General features: G+C 54.1%; 9 protein-coding genes across 9 annotated transcripts; 5 read left to right on the top strand and 4 right to left on the bottom strand.

Moving 5' to 3' along the window:
- Nucleotides 1-181: 181 nt before the first annotated feature.
- On the top strand, nucleotides 182-1,126 carry BCR37DRAFT_331022 (endoplasmic reticulum vesicle transporter-domain-containing protein; the record flags this gene model as incomplete). Its single annotated transcript, XM_040867002.1, has 1 exon — nucleotides 182-1,126. A coding segment is annotated over one exon (945 nt), but the record flags the coding sequence as incomplete, so codon positions are not given.
- Nucleotides 1,127-2,919: 1,793 nt separating this feature from the next.
- Nucleotides 2,920-3,777, bottom strand: BCR37DRAFT_395256 (uncharacterized protein; the record flags this gene model as incomplete). Its single annotated transcript, XM_040871599.1, has 1 exon — nucleotides 2,920-3,777. The coding sequence occupies one exon, from the start codon at nucleotides 3,775-3,777 to the stop codon at nucleotides 2,920-2,922; it is 858 nt and encodes a 285-aa protein (XP_040722577.1).
- A 1,803-nt stretch (nucleotides 3,778-5,580) lies between these two features.
- On the bottom strand, nucleotides 5,581-5,890 carry BCR37DRAFT_383395 (uncharacterized protein). Its single transcript, XM_040870052.1, has one exon. The coding sequence runs from the start codon at nucleotides 5,843-5,845 to the stop codon at nucleotides 5,594-5,596; it is 252 nt and encodes an 83-aa protein (XP_040722576.1). The 5' UTR covers nucleotides 5,846-5,890; the 3' UTR covers nucleotides 5,581-5,593.
- A 149-nt stretch (nucleotides 5,891-6,039) lies between these two features.
- Nucleotides 6,040-7,371, top strand: BCR37DRAFT_351566 (Aldehyde/histidinol dehydrogenase; the record flags this gene model as incomplete). Its single annotated transcript, XM_040868078.1, has 1 exon — nucleotides 6,040-7,371. The coding sequence occupies one exon, from the start codon at nucleotides 6,040-6,042 to the stop codon at nucleotides 7,369-7,371; it is 1,332 nt and encodes a 443-aa protein (XP_040722575.1).
- A 19-nt stretch (nucleotides 7,372-7,390) lies between these two features.
- On the bottom strand, nucleotides 7,391-8,554 carry BCR37DRAFT_163612 (Anp1-domain-containing protein). Its single transcript, XM_040866200.1, has one exon. It carries the CDS (start codon nucleotides 8,460-8,462, stop codon nucleotides 7,410-7,412), a length of 1,053 nt encoding a protein of 350 aa, XP_040722574.1. The 5' UTR covers nucleotides 8,463-8,554; the 3' UTR covers nucleotides 7,391-7,409.
- A 61-nt stretch (nucleotides 8,555-8,615) lies between these two features.
- Nucleotides 8,616-9,145, top strand: BCR37DRAFT_395252 (protein-tyrosine phosphatase-like protein; the record flags this gene model as incomplete). Its single annotated transcript, XM_040871598.1, has 2 exons — nucleotides 8,616-9,066; nucleotides 9,105-9,145. 2 exons carry the CDS (start codon nucleotides 8,616-8,618, stop codon nucleotides 9,143-9,145), a joined length of 492 nt encoding a protein of 163 aa, XP_040722573.1.
- A 35-nt stretch (nucleotides 9,146-9,180) lies between these two features.
- BCR37DRAFT_395251 (acyltransferase 3) lies at nucleotides 9,181-10,566 on the bottom strand (the record flags this gene model as incomplete). The annotated part of the gene is made up of 1 exon (XM_040871597.1): nucleotides 9,181-10,566. The coding sequence occupies one exon, from the start codon at nucleotides 10,564-10,566 to the stop codon at nucleotides 9,181-9,183; it is 1,386 nt and encodes a 461-aa protein (XP_040722572.1).
- Nucleotides 10,567-10,848: 282 nt separating this feature from the next.
- On the top strand, nucleotides 10,849-12,104 carry BCR37DRAFT_415488 (HIT-like domain-containing protein; the record flags this gene model as incomplete). Its single annotated transcript, XM_040872283.1, has 3 exons — nucleotides 10,849-11,370; nucleotides 11,515-11,539; nucleotides 11,578-12,104. The coding sequence occupies 3 exons, from the start codon at nucleotides 10,849-10,851 to the stop codon at nucleotides 12,024-12,026; spliced, it is 996 nt and encodes a 331-aa protein (XP_040722571.1). The 3' UTR covers nucleotides 12,027-12,104.
- A 47-nt stretch (nucleotides 12,105-12,151) lies between these two features.
- Nucleotides 12,152-12,934, top strand: BCR37DRAFT_389407 (telomere stability and silencing-domain-containing protein; the record flags this gene model as incomplete). Its single annotated transcript, XM_040870731.1, has 1 exon — nucleotides 12,152-12,934. The coding sequence occupies one exon, from the start codon at nucleotides 12,152-12,154 to the stop codon at nucleotides 12,932-12,934; it is 783 nt and encodes a 260-aa protein (XP_040722570.1).
- Nucleotides 12,935-12,936: the final 2 nt, after the last annotated feature.

The raw sequence follows: 12,936 nt of genomic DNA, 5'->3' as shown, positions 1-12,936 counted from the left end.
TTTGTAGAAGTGTTTTAGTAAGGAGAGCAACTCAAGTGAAGGTCAACGAAAGCGGCCTGCTGGGTGTTTCCATCTGCAGATGTCGCCCAATTTTGACGCGCTGTCAAGTTGCGACTCACGAACAAGACCATCAACTAGCCTAAGCAGCCCAGAGATGGAGGCCTTTGAACCAGTCTCTGGTCTCAAGGCATTTGACGCCTTCCCCAAGGTAGAAAGCAGCTACCGTGCAGAGCGGACGGTGCGGGGTGCCGTATTGACTGTTGTGCTGCTTCTTGCGCTCTTCTACCTCTTTGTCGCAGAGTTTACCTGGTACCTGGGCGGGTATGAACACCATTCCTTCTCTGTGGAGCAGGAGATCAAGGAACACTTGTATGTCAATGCAGACTTGACCGTTGCGATGCCTTGCGATATGGTGACCATCAATGTGCAGGATGCCTCAGGAGACCGCATTTTGGCTGCTGATGCACTGCGGAAAGTGAAGGTGGATTGGGATGAGGACAAGACGCAGCACTTGGATCAGGCCAGGCAGGAGGAGAGTCATGAGGCGTACGACTTGCAGAATGCAATGAGTGCTGCTCGATCACATCCTTGGCGACGGGTGAGGGAGAGGAAGGATGGCAAGGCCTGCCGCTTGTATGGAACCATGCAGGTGAACCATGTTGCTGGTGACTTGCACATCACCGCTGAAGGGATTGGATACATGTCGAACCGTCGAGTTGCTTTTGAAGAGCTCAACTTTACGCACCGCATTGACGAGCTGTCATTTGGTCCGTACTACCCGAAGCTGAAGAATCCGCTGGATGGGACACATGCCGATGCAGCGCATGCCTTTCATCGCTTCCAATACTTTGTCAATATCGTGCCCACGACGTACGAGAGCCGCGGTAGACGGATTGAGACGAACCAGTACGCGGTGACAGAATCCTCCCTATCCACCGCCGAGTCAATAGGCGACTTCTTCCCCGGCATTTTCATCAAGTACGAGATTGAGCCTGTCTCGTTGATGATTCGCGATGCACGGATGCCCTTCAGGAAGTTCCTCGTCCGGCTGCTGGGTGTGCTATCAGGCATCGTCGTGAGCACGGAGATGGTCCACCGTCTGCTTGGCGATATACTGCGACGGGTACGCAGAATGCCCGCTGTAGCCAGGGGAACGAGCCTGCTGGACCGTCGACGTCTTGAGGCTGGCCACGACGAGAAGCTGCGCTATGAGACGCAGTGGTAGACCATCCACATCCTCTCTCTTGATCCTCAGACTTCTTCTGTGCTTTGCTGCCATCTCTCATCCGTCACTCGTGTCCATTGAAGCATGTCCTCCAAGCTGGACATCCTCGCTCAGACGAGCAGCAGCAGCGCCGACCAGGTCATCTCTAGTCTCATCAAGCTCAAGACACCGCTTGCTCAACGCTTTCTTAAGCGACAGAGTGGCATGCTTCCCGATAGCGCACATCCGCTCGTGCTGTCTCTGGCTGCTACAGGCGTCGCTTTGCTACTGTTCCGTGATGGTCTCGGGCGTCCAGCTCCAGGTACCGGATCGACTGATACGTTGACAATGGCAGCGGTGTTGACAGCGTCTCAGCAGCAGCAAGCTACGGGGATCCTCGCGACCGTGCTGGCTCGGTCAAAGCAGATGAAGCAGACAGTCGACGCACTCACAGACTTACTGCATACACGCAATGATCTCGACATCAAGGAAGAAAAGCATATGGAGCGTGCAAAGCAACTACTGACAGGTGCAAGTCAAGTCTCCTCTACGACGTTGCAAGCATGTGGACCACTCCTTCAGCTCGCATATTGTATGGATGTTGCAGCATTGAGTAAAGGCGTTCGGCAGCAGGTGAAGCAGGATCCACACATCTTGGATGCGGGCGACTTGGATCTCTTGGTATCGCGACTCTTGCTCAAGGGACGTGGTGTACCGAAACGCACACCGACCCTCAAGGCACTCTTTACACCGCCTGCTTCATTGTCGCGGCAGCGTATATCCGGTGGCCACGCAGCGGAGGAGCGCGATGTGAGTGCGGATGCAGCAGCGGCGATGCATGGTGCTGCACAGGCCGTGATGCTCGAACAGCACGGACTCCTGACACCAGCGAGCTTGCCACGAGCGACGACAGTCCATCAGCAGGGTGCTCAGCCTACCAATGATGCACGCCCGACCGACCACTCAGAGACACAACGGTCGTCTGGTGATGATGGGACGTTTGATTGGACGATCGATATCTTGGGTGCCTATAGCTCGCCTGGTCGATCACGCAGTGGTTCATTGGTTTCGACACACGCAATGGCGACACCGGTTTGTTCGCCGTCGAGTAATCGCACATCTGTGCATGCATCGGGTGGAGCACAAGCGATTGCTACTGGATTGACGGCACCGTTGCGCGTTGCGACATTGAAGATCAAGGATACACCAACAGAGGCGAGTCCACAGTCGACTGGGTCAATTGGGACGGATACCGAGCAAGATTGGCCCATTCAAACGGCAAAAGAGGTGCCTGTTGTGCGACCGGGTATCAAGCAGCAAGCAAGCAGCAATCAGTCTACGCAGCTACCGCTTGAGAAGCAGGACACAGCAGCGAGACACGCGACCAAGGATCCTGTGCGACGATTGTTGCAATTTCGATCAAGTTCACAGACAAAGGGAGGTGGTGATTCAGGTGCTGTGCGTGTAGAGAGTGTAAAGGGAAAAAGCGAGCCTCGACCAGGTCAGTTGAAGACGGCGCGGTCGATGCCCATCGAGACATTGTCGAGTCACGGCGAGAGGCAGCGGCCTGTGCAGCAGCAGCAGCAGCAGCAGCAGCATCACCAACGATCACAGACACAGCGAGCAACGAAAAGACCGACGACTGCATCCAAAGGGAGGACTGGAGGTGCCGCTCAAACGACGGATATGACTATTCGAGACATGTACTACTAGACTCACTTACCCAACTTCTTTCGCATCGACTCTTGCTCCTTTCTCCGCTTCTTGAACTTGTGCTTGTTCATCTTGAGCCTGCGTTTGCGTTTTGTTGAGGTCATGCTGTAGGATTCGACACGGCGAAGACCGGACTCGACGGCATGCATCAAGTTTTCGTAAAACTCCTGTGACGATGTACCTGAGCCCGGGGAGAAGGGTACGACGACGACGCGGTTCATGTTGTTTCCTGTGTTGCTCATGCTGCGCTGTTCCGATGCATCATTCTCCAGCGCTCCTTCCTCTTCTTGGTCCTGCTCTTGCTCTTCCTGCTGTTCCTGCTGTTCCATGGCACGCTGCACAGCACTGGAGAAGCGTGATTGTGTAGACTGAACGGCGTGCTCTGAAGATTCCTGCTGTCCACGCGGCCACAATTTAGCAGAGGTGCGGTCTGCCCTACTGCCTGTCTGCCCGCTCCCCATCTTTGTTGAGGCTGCATGCAATGCTCTGAGTGCAGCATGAGGGATCCGTGCCAGTTCGAGTTCTGCACCTGTTGCAGATTGCCAAATGATACTCTCCCCTAGATCCTGCATGCGTTCACCGTTCTGTGCGGCGTGTTGGCGTTGTTGATGCTTGGATGCTGCGAGTTGCCGTTGACGCAGGCTGATGGCTCGATTTGAGTTTTGGGAGTATGGATGGAGGAGCCTGTTGGCGACCTCGAGGGGTCCATGCCGTGAAATGAAGCGCGAGTAGGAGATGTCGGCGGGCGGGATGGAGGAGGTGTTGGGTGCTGGTTGCGAGAGGCCAAATAGAGAGGATGTGCTATTGCTGAGTGCAGCAGTGCTTGTACCTGCAGTGCTGGTTGAGGAGGAGCCTGCCATGGCCGCTGTGCTGTTGTGTGCGGGCGGCTTTGCGTTTGAGGATGGTCTGCTCCATCGCTGGGTGAGGATGGGTGCCGCTGAGCAGAATGGGCGGCGTGCTCTGAGACTTGAGCGGAGGGATGTGAGCATCCGTAGACTACAGTACTAGACCAGTAGCAGTAGCAGTATAGAAGAGTATCAGTAGTAGCAGTAGTATAGTAGCAGTATCAGTAGTAGCAGTATCAGTCGTCGTCAAATTCTCGCACGAAGCAGCACAGAGACTGACAGAGACCAGCAACAGGCAGCAGGCATCAGAGAGGGGATGCAGGCTGCTTCTCTGTCTGTGGATCAGTCAATGCTCTCTTCATCCTGCTCATCGACTCTATTTGCTGGACTGGGCCTCATCTTGTGTCAATAGTGCTCAATAGATGCTCATGACCATGTCTATTTCCTGAAGACAAGAAACAGCTCACCGGGATGGACGAAGAGCAGACTTTCTCTGGCCCATGCTCATGCTAATGCTCCTCATCCTTCTTCTATCTGCCGGCATCGATTGTCTCTTGGGTCTTACTGACTCAGGCGCCGGCACTAGGCAAGCAAGCCATGCCACTGCTTGATGTACTCGTAGATGCACTTGGCCTTGCCATGGATATCATGCGACTGATCTAGATACTCTCTTTTCTCTACACTCCTATATATACTAGAGCATATATCTCAATTCCGTCGCGTCCAAATTGAATTTCGCATTCCAACAACAAAAACAACTCACTGACTACTGCTTGCTACTGACTACTTCTGCTTCGGACAAGCGGCCCAGGCAGCTGCAAGGACTGAGAGTGCAAGGCAGCACGCGACATGGACCCAGGAAGCAGCACACAACTCGAGCCATTCTCACAGCACGACGGCCACCCTGCTGCACCCACCCTGCATCAACACGTCTTGCTTCCTGCAGAACAGGCTGGCAAGGCGGATGCCACGGCCACTGCTGCAGCGGATGCAGCTGCTGCTCGAGCAAAACGAAGACGCACAACAGGTGCAGAACTCGCCATCCTCGAAGATGAATTCGCGCAATGTGACAAGCCAGATCCCCTGGCACGCGAACGCATCTCCAAACGCATAGGTTTGGTGGAGGGCCCGGGCATGAATGGACGCGAGATTCAAGTGTGGTTTCAGAATAAACGGCAAGCTGTGAGGAAAGCGCGTGGCAGTGACGCGTCCTTGCTTGTTGTCACGGCAGGCGACGTGCCTGCCTTGTCTGCTTCGACATCCACCACGTCCCTCTCATCCTCCTCGTCAGATCTAGAAAAGACGGTATGGCCGCAGGTTCAGGCCGTCAACAAGGGCGGACGCGGCACAGGCTACATCCACCTCGCGAAACGCCCAGATACAACAGGCTTGTCAGCCACAGCACAAACTAAAAGACCACGCAGACTTGCATCCCTGCAACTGCAAGACCTCGATGGTCATGCTGAGCTGCGTTTCCAACCGCCCTGTGCACCGTCACCCGTCTCACCACCGCGTATACCCGGTGCTGCTCTCCTTACACGTAAATTCCAACGGCTACAGCAGCAAGAATTGCGTGCAGACAAGAAACGTCGACAACTGGTAGCTGCACGCAGTGTCAGTAGTCCGGCATTGTTGGGCGAGCGAGCGCCTCACTCTGCATCTGTCAGTAAACAATCAGCCGCACGAACAAAGCTTGCCAAATCTACCTCCATGGCTGCTGCAGGTAAAGAAAATGTGGATCCACACACGACGTTATCTGCTCAAGAGATGGCCGATGCCCACGAATTTGCAGGAACGGCACAGGTGCAAGGTTGGCAGGGATTACTACTGGCTACCTCTGCGCGTTACCTCCCGGCCTCTCCGTCGCATCTGCGGGATCTGCCACCGAGTGCTTCGCGTGACAATACGCATGGCAACGGTCAAGGCAGACGTGTTGTGTCTGCACCGGCGACGGCTGTATCGCCGTGCAAGATACAGCCAAATAGACAAGAAGAGGGCCTGCCAGGTGCGTCGCAGGAGACGTGTGTGGATGACGAGGAAGGCGAAGTGATGGATCATGCAATGTCGCTTGAAGAATGTGCATTGAGTCTTGTAGGCCTTGCTCGGGGCTCCTAGGCCTCTCTTTCTCTACTTCTACTTCTCGTTGTACTTGATCAAATCTTGAATTCCATCTGGTTGAATCCTCACTTTAAACCAAGACCAAGACTAGAACTAAGTGCATTGAACTGATCTGTTGGCAGGCAAGAGACACAGATGGCGACACGATCAGCAGAAGACATGGAAGACTCCGTATCCTATCGTATTGCAAAGGGCGCAAGAGAGGCCTCGCATATTCTCGCTACATTACCCGCATCCACACGAAGTGATACTTTACAAACCCTCTATACCCTGCTCGGCCAAGAGCAAGCCCTGATTCTACAAGAGAATGCGCGGGATGTGGATGCAGCGCGCAAGGCTGGTCTTGCCGGTAGTCTCATCAGTCGACTGGATCTCAACAAGCCCGGCAAATTTGAAGCCATGCGACAAGGTGTGTTGGATGTCGCTGCATTGTCTGACTTGGTCGGTACTTGCACACAGAAGCGGCAACTCGACAGCGATGGCCTTGTTCTACGGCGTGTACTCTGCCCTATCGGCGTCTTGTTGGTTATCTTTGAAGCGAGACCCGAGGTGGTCGTCAACATCACGGCTCTTGCTCTCAAGTCTGGCAATGCAGCCATCCTCAAGGGCGGCAAGGAGAGTCTGCACTCCTTCAAGTGTCTCGCTTCGATTGTCGAGCGAGCCCTCCAGCAGCATCAGATCCCTCAAGCTGCCATTTCCCTTGTTGAATCGCGCAATGATGTCGCAGACTTGCTCAATCACGATACCTTCATCGATTTGGTTATTCCACGCGGATCGAATGCACTCGTCAAGCAGGTCCAGAATACCACAAAGATTGCCGTCATGGGTCATGCAGATGGCGTGTGTCATGCCTTTGTCGATGCAGATGCAGATCCAGCAACCGTTGCTCGGTTACTCATCGATGCAAAGACAGACTACCCCGCAGCGTGTAATGCCCTCGAGACAATCATCCTGCACAAGGACTGGGCTGCAGCGCATCTGGACAGCCTCCTACAAGCCCTTCAAGAGGCTCAAGTCACCATCAAGATGACCAAGGACTTGTTTTCTTATACAACAAATCCTGACACGGTGCAAGAAGCCTCGGACGCAGACTTTGGCGTGGAGTGGCTCGATCTGACAGTATCAGTCCGCAGTGCTGACTCTGTCACAGAGGCCATTGCCTTTATCAATGCACACTCTTCGCACCACACAGATACCATCCTGACAAATACCCCCATTCACGCTCAAACCTTCCAACGCGGCGTCGACTCTGCCTGCGTTTTCGTGAATTGCTCAACGCGTTTTGCCGATGGTATGCGATTTGGCTTGGGCACAGAAGTGGGTATTGCGACTGGCAAAATCCATGCCCGTGGACCTGTCGGCCTCGAGGGCCTCATGACCTACAAATGGCTCCTCGACGGCCAAGGACACGATGTAGCGCGGTATGGCGCTGGTGGTAGTGCTACATTCAAGCACAAGGATCTCCAGGTCGATGCTAAAGATGCAAATTAAGGCTCTATATCATGCTGTCTAGTGTCGTTGCATCGTCGCTACTCATTAACGTGGTAGACCAAGTAATCTGGCAGACCCCAGCACTTGTACCCTAGCCGTTGAGCCATCTTCGCAAAGCCCTCTGTTTCAATGAGATGGTAGAAGCTGAAAGGCGGAAACATGGCTCCGTCGCGGTGGACATGTGCCTTGACCAGCAATGCCGTGCCTCCTACGCCATCCACTTCTAGTACGCGTTCGTTGGGAGCATTCTCAGGCAAATACTCGTACGCCATCAGTTGGCGATACGTTGGAATCTCTGCATAGCCCTCAAGCAGCAAATCTTCCTCAGACATGGTCTTACCCAGATCCAGAGCAGTTTGCGACTCGTGCCAGGTATTGTAGTCATAAGACCTGATGGCATCTTCACCAGCATCGTTCTTGTAGCGCTGATAGCAGTTCGCAACAATGACATCCTTATCGTGTTTCGCCAGGTCTTGAATCAGCGTCTTGGGCGTCTCGACGATATCCGAGTCGAGGTGCAAGACCCAGCTTGTGCGCGGCCCAAGTGTTGCAAAGAGCAGCTCGTTCCTTGCAGTGGCCAAGGCTGCACGCCGCTGCTTCTGTGCATGGAGCGCGTGCCTCTCCTTCTCCGACTGCCCCGTGGACGTCTCAAAGTCTTGTCGCAGAATCTCGATACTCCCAAAACGCTGTGCCTTGGGTCCTGTTTGCACTTGCCGTACTGCCTTTTCCAGGTCCTGTAGCATCACGTCGTAGCGATCCCCGCGAGGCACGATATAGCCCAAGTCTATGAGTTCATGCGGATAGGACAGAGCCAGCAGGTTCTGCCAATACGCAGGCAGGAAGGTCGCCATGGGCGTTAAGATCAAGACGCGCTCGAGATGTGCCCCTGGATCCGCGGTCGCATCCACATGCGCAAGGTTGTAGCGTTTGATGGTCGTGCTGAGGGGTCTGCTGCCGTGTGTATACCCTGCACGACGGCTTGTAGCTACTTTACTCGGCGTCAAGGTGAAGAAGTAGAGGTAGGTGAGGCCGATGATGGCTCCCAGGACATAGGTAATGGGCCGCAGCTGCTTCTGGACCGCGGGCCGCATGATAGAGAGAGACGGCCCTTGCTCTGCGCTTCAGTCCGGAGGTCTGCAGGCGATCCAGCTGCTGTGTGTGAGGGTTGGTGTCTTGACTGTCGCGTTACACGAAGAACCACGACCAAGACGACATACTCAGGGACCCGGGGGGAGCATCAGAGGATGAAGGACAACGGCAAGACGAAGACGGCGTGGCCGCAGATACACCAAGTTACAGACAACCTCTTCATCAGCGACATCTACGCGGCACAGAGCGCAAAGAAGCTCGACGAGTACGACATTACACATATCATCTCCCTGCTCTCCTACTCGAGCATCCTGGTCCCGCCGCATGTCAAGCATCTCAAGCTCGACGTCCTTGACTACGACGACGAAAACATCCTACAGGAATTCGAGAGCTCGCGGCAGTGGATCGACGAAGCCATCAAGGGAGGTGGCCGCGTCCTGATTCACTGCCAAGCAGGCATCTCCCGCTCCTCCACCATTCTGTGCGCGTACATCATGGCCTCCCAGAACATACCGCGGGATGAAGCCTTTGAGATGATCAAGCGCGTTCGCTCGCACGTCAAGCCCAATCCTGGCTTCTGGGAGCAACTGCTTGTTTGGGAACAGTGTGCGCACAAGCTCGACGACGGCCACCCCGCATATGAGACGTGGAAGAAGGCCTTTTACAAAATCGGCGGCAAGGCTGATCCAGGGGATGCGGGAGCATGGAATGTCAACATGCTCAAACCGAGGCTGTAGGCAACGTCTGCAGTGGCACATCCGCTGGAGCTTTATCGAGAGCCGTCATGCGTTCCTCGACATATTTGGCGAATTGGATGACATGAACGTCAATGTGCTTCTCAAATAGCCCCGAGACGAAAAAGGTGACCACGAGCAGGACTGCATACCAAAGCAGGAGAGGAATCGTTTGCCGAATCGCAGACGAAGCCTCGTCGCAACCAAACTGATACAACAAGATCGTCTTGAGCTGCTGGCCTATGCAATCGCGCACCATGATGTGTGTCAAGTAGATGGCAAAGGAAAGCTTGCCGAGGTATTGACAAAAGCCGCCTTCCAAAATGCGTCGCAAAAAGGCCAATCGATAGCAAGACCAAAGAATGGCGATGCCTGCCAAGGACCACCATGTAAAGTTGAAGTTGAAGTTGAGCAGCCGTTCTGGTGTGAGACGCCATATTGTGTTGTAGCCAAATGCTGGCTCGTGGCTGTCGAGCGGCCCGCGCATCGGCATGCCAGCCATGTAGATACCCGCTAGAAACAAAAGGATGTACCCTAGCTTCGAATGATGCGAAGCGGATTGTGTCGACTCGAGGGATTCTGCCAGCATCACATCACCAAGAATGATGCCAATGTTGAAGTTGAAGAGCGCCCAGCGATAAGTCATGATAGCCCAGAGGGCCGTACCAAGGAGAACCGCGTTTCTGACGCGTGGCTGCAGTTTTGCCGTACCCAGCACTTGGATGTAGCAGGCAAGGGAACCAGCAAACTCCATGGGGATGGTCCATACGATGTTGGCATAAGCGTGGCCAATGAATTGCCCCTCGACAATGGCACTCTTGAGGTTGGGCTCAAATAGGTTCAAATAGCGAACTGTGTCTTTGGTCCAGTGTGCTATTTGGTCGAGTATGCTGGGGAAGTAAGGCACAGTCTCTTCATTCGAGCCAAAAGGCTGGATGCGAAAGATGCGAAACAGAAGAAGTGCCATGAAGGTGGAGATGACTGGTGAAGGAAAGAGACGCAGCGCCCGACGAAAAACGGAGGATGTCAGAGAACTATAGGCTGCTTCCATGTCGTGCCTTCGAAGAAGCATGAGTGTCCGCTGTGTCAAGACGATGCCAGAAATGACAAAGAAAACACAGACCATGGCTCTTCCAGAGTTGTAGAAGCTGCGAATCATTGGCAAGCGAAGCCATTGTCCACGCGATCCCTCGACACCATATGCCATGTCTGTGAGTGTCCACACATCGGCATAGTGGAAGAGGGTGACCTCGAACGCAGCCACTCCTCGAAGTCCATCGAGCCAAGCTGTTGGCCGTAGCTTCGTAGGCGTTGTATATGAAAAGAGATGCTGCATCCAGAGAGAGGTCTTGCCACTGTGTAGTAGGGCCATTTAAGCTCTGGCTGCAGTCTGGACCGTCTACAAGCTTCAGCAGATTCAGCAAGTATCTTCAGGTTTGAGAGCTCAGTAGTTATCACAGACACTTGGACACTGATATCGGCCCTCCAGTGAGTAGATGCCCTCCAGTGAGTAGATGCCCTCCAGTGAGTAGATGGCCTTCCTTGATCTCGGCTGCCGTCTTGCGGTCTGGGGGCGGGGCAGCCAAACACGCACTCGCTCCTCATCCACCACGACCAACACATCTCTGCTGCTACTGCCCAATCTCGCTGCATCATGTCTTGTCCATTCTGTTCTATTGCTCAAGGCAAGTCAGATGCCTACATCATCTATGAAAATAGCTCGCTCATGGTCTTGCTCGATGTCATGCCCATCACAAAAGGGCACATCCTCGTCATTCCCAGGCAACACTTCCCAGACTTGCTTTCCTTTCCTGCTGAGCTGGCTCGTGAGATTGGAGGAGCCTTGCCCGCTGTCTCTCGCGCACTGACACAAGTGCTCGGTGGGAGAAACTTCAATGTGCTCAATAACAACGGCGAGCGTGCTGGACAGACGGTCGAGCACCTGCACTTTCACATTGTCCCACGCATTGAAGGAGCCAATTGGGACATGTTTGGGCGTAGTACTGCGTACAAGACTGGCGGAGGACACATCCGCGGAGAGGATCTCGACGACGATGAAGCAGCCGTTCTCACAGCCAGCTTGAAACGCGCTCTGCAGCGTGATCTTTGGCATGGCCGCGGTCTTGCGGACGACTCGACAAATCATCAGAGCGGACATCAGTCTCACATTGAGCATGTGGCCGGCCCAGCGGCAAAGGGACCGGCCGCCATCAAAGCGAAACTTTGATCCGCTTGTCAATCTGTTTGTCCTTGCTGGTGCAACGGTTTCAAGCAATGCATATAAGATGACGCTGAACGACTGACTCTGATCAGTATGCAGATCGCACTTCTACTCTCTGGTTCAGGTACAGACTCCTGACTGGCTGGGTCTTGCTAACCATAGCCTTTGTCTTATCAGTGCTCGCGTTGCCTGCTGCGGAGCCTCAAGTGTTTGGCGCACCAGGTCGAGTACCGCCTCAGACTGGCGGCAATCGTAACCTTGGCACCTACGGCAGTGGCAGAAACGGTCAAGTGACAACAGGACCCAATCCCAACCCGCAGATCAACAACCGCGAGATTGACAAGAAGTTGCAGCATCTAAAGACCTTGTACGAACGGACACTCAACGAGCACCGCAAGATTGATAATCGTGAGCAACGATTTGACTCGGACCCGCTCACCCGAGGTAAGGATGACGCGCAGCTGAGTCAGACGAAGCAGGAGGATCTGAGAACGCATCAGCAGTACAACCAGCTGGTGCAGGAGGTTCGTGCTATGGGCTACACCGGCACCATCACCCCTCCTACGATGAAGAATGTTCCGCACACGCAGCGTACAGGAGCTCCAAGGTGATTTGGCCAGTCTACTTCAGAGGTAGCCGTAGAAACAAGTACAAGGATAAGTATAAGTACAAGTATGGTACAAGTATAAGTACAAGTCTTCCTAAATTTTGAACTTTGACCACACCGTCATCTTGAATGCACATTTGCGTCGATGCGCCGTGGCCCTATGGGCGCTTGACTATTGCCTGTGACGAGGAGATACTGGGGATAACGCTTCAACATCATCTACCATCTACAATTCTCCAGCAATGCCCGCTTATACGGCACAGCGCTACACGCTACACGCTGCATCCGCATGTACTTGGCGGCAAGGGCGGCTTTGGCTCACAGCTACGCACAGCCGGGTCGCGCATGAAGCGCAAGAAGCACAACAACGATGCCGCCAAGGATGCCTCGGGTCGTCGCATCGCTACCCTCAAACAAGCAAAACAACTTGCGGAAGCGCTACGCGATTTGCCAGAACGTGAGGCACTTCAGCGAGAAGCCAAGCGCGCACAGCTTGAGAAGTGTATTGCGGATGCAGAGGGCCGGGCTGGTCGGAGGATCAAATTCGATGACGAGGATTATCTCGAAGTGAGCGAAAGCTTGCTAGAGGGAATCGGCTATGCACTTGAAGAAGCGTACGCGGACGATGCAGCAAGTGGTGACAGTGAGACTGAGGTTGCCTGTGTCGAGGAAGGCTCAAGTTCGAACAAAGCGACCACAGAACCCAGGTTACTTCGCAAGTTGAAAGGCTGGGATGAAGGTGATGAGGATGACGACGACGAGGAGATTGTCAAGATCGATGCTCGAGCGACAGATGAGCCACCGCCTGCTAAAGAAGAAGCTACGGAAGAAGATTCTCAGCAGCGCGCAGAAACCAGCAAGATTAAAAGCAAAGGAAAAGGCAAAGCCCCGGCCAGAGCACGGCGAAAGTGAGG

The sequence above is a fragment of the Protomyces lactucae-debilis genome, assembly GCF_002105105.1.
Source record: "Protomyces lactucae-debilis strain 12-1054 chromosome Unknown BCR37scaffold_23, whole genome shotgun sequence".
NCBI classification, from domain to species: Eukaryota; Fungi; Ascomycota; class Taphrinomycetes; order Taphrinales; family Protomycetaceae; genus Protomyces; species Protomyces lactucae-debilis.
The sequence above is the reverse complement of the archived record's forward strand: the minus strand, read 5'-3'. Positions and strand labels throughout refer to the sequence as shown.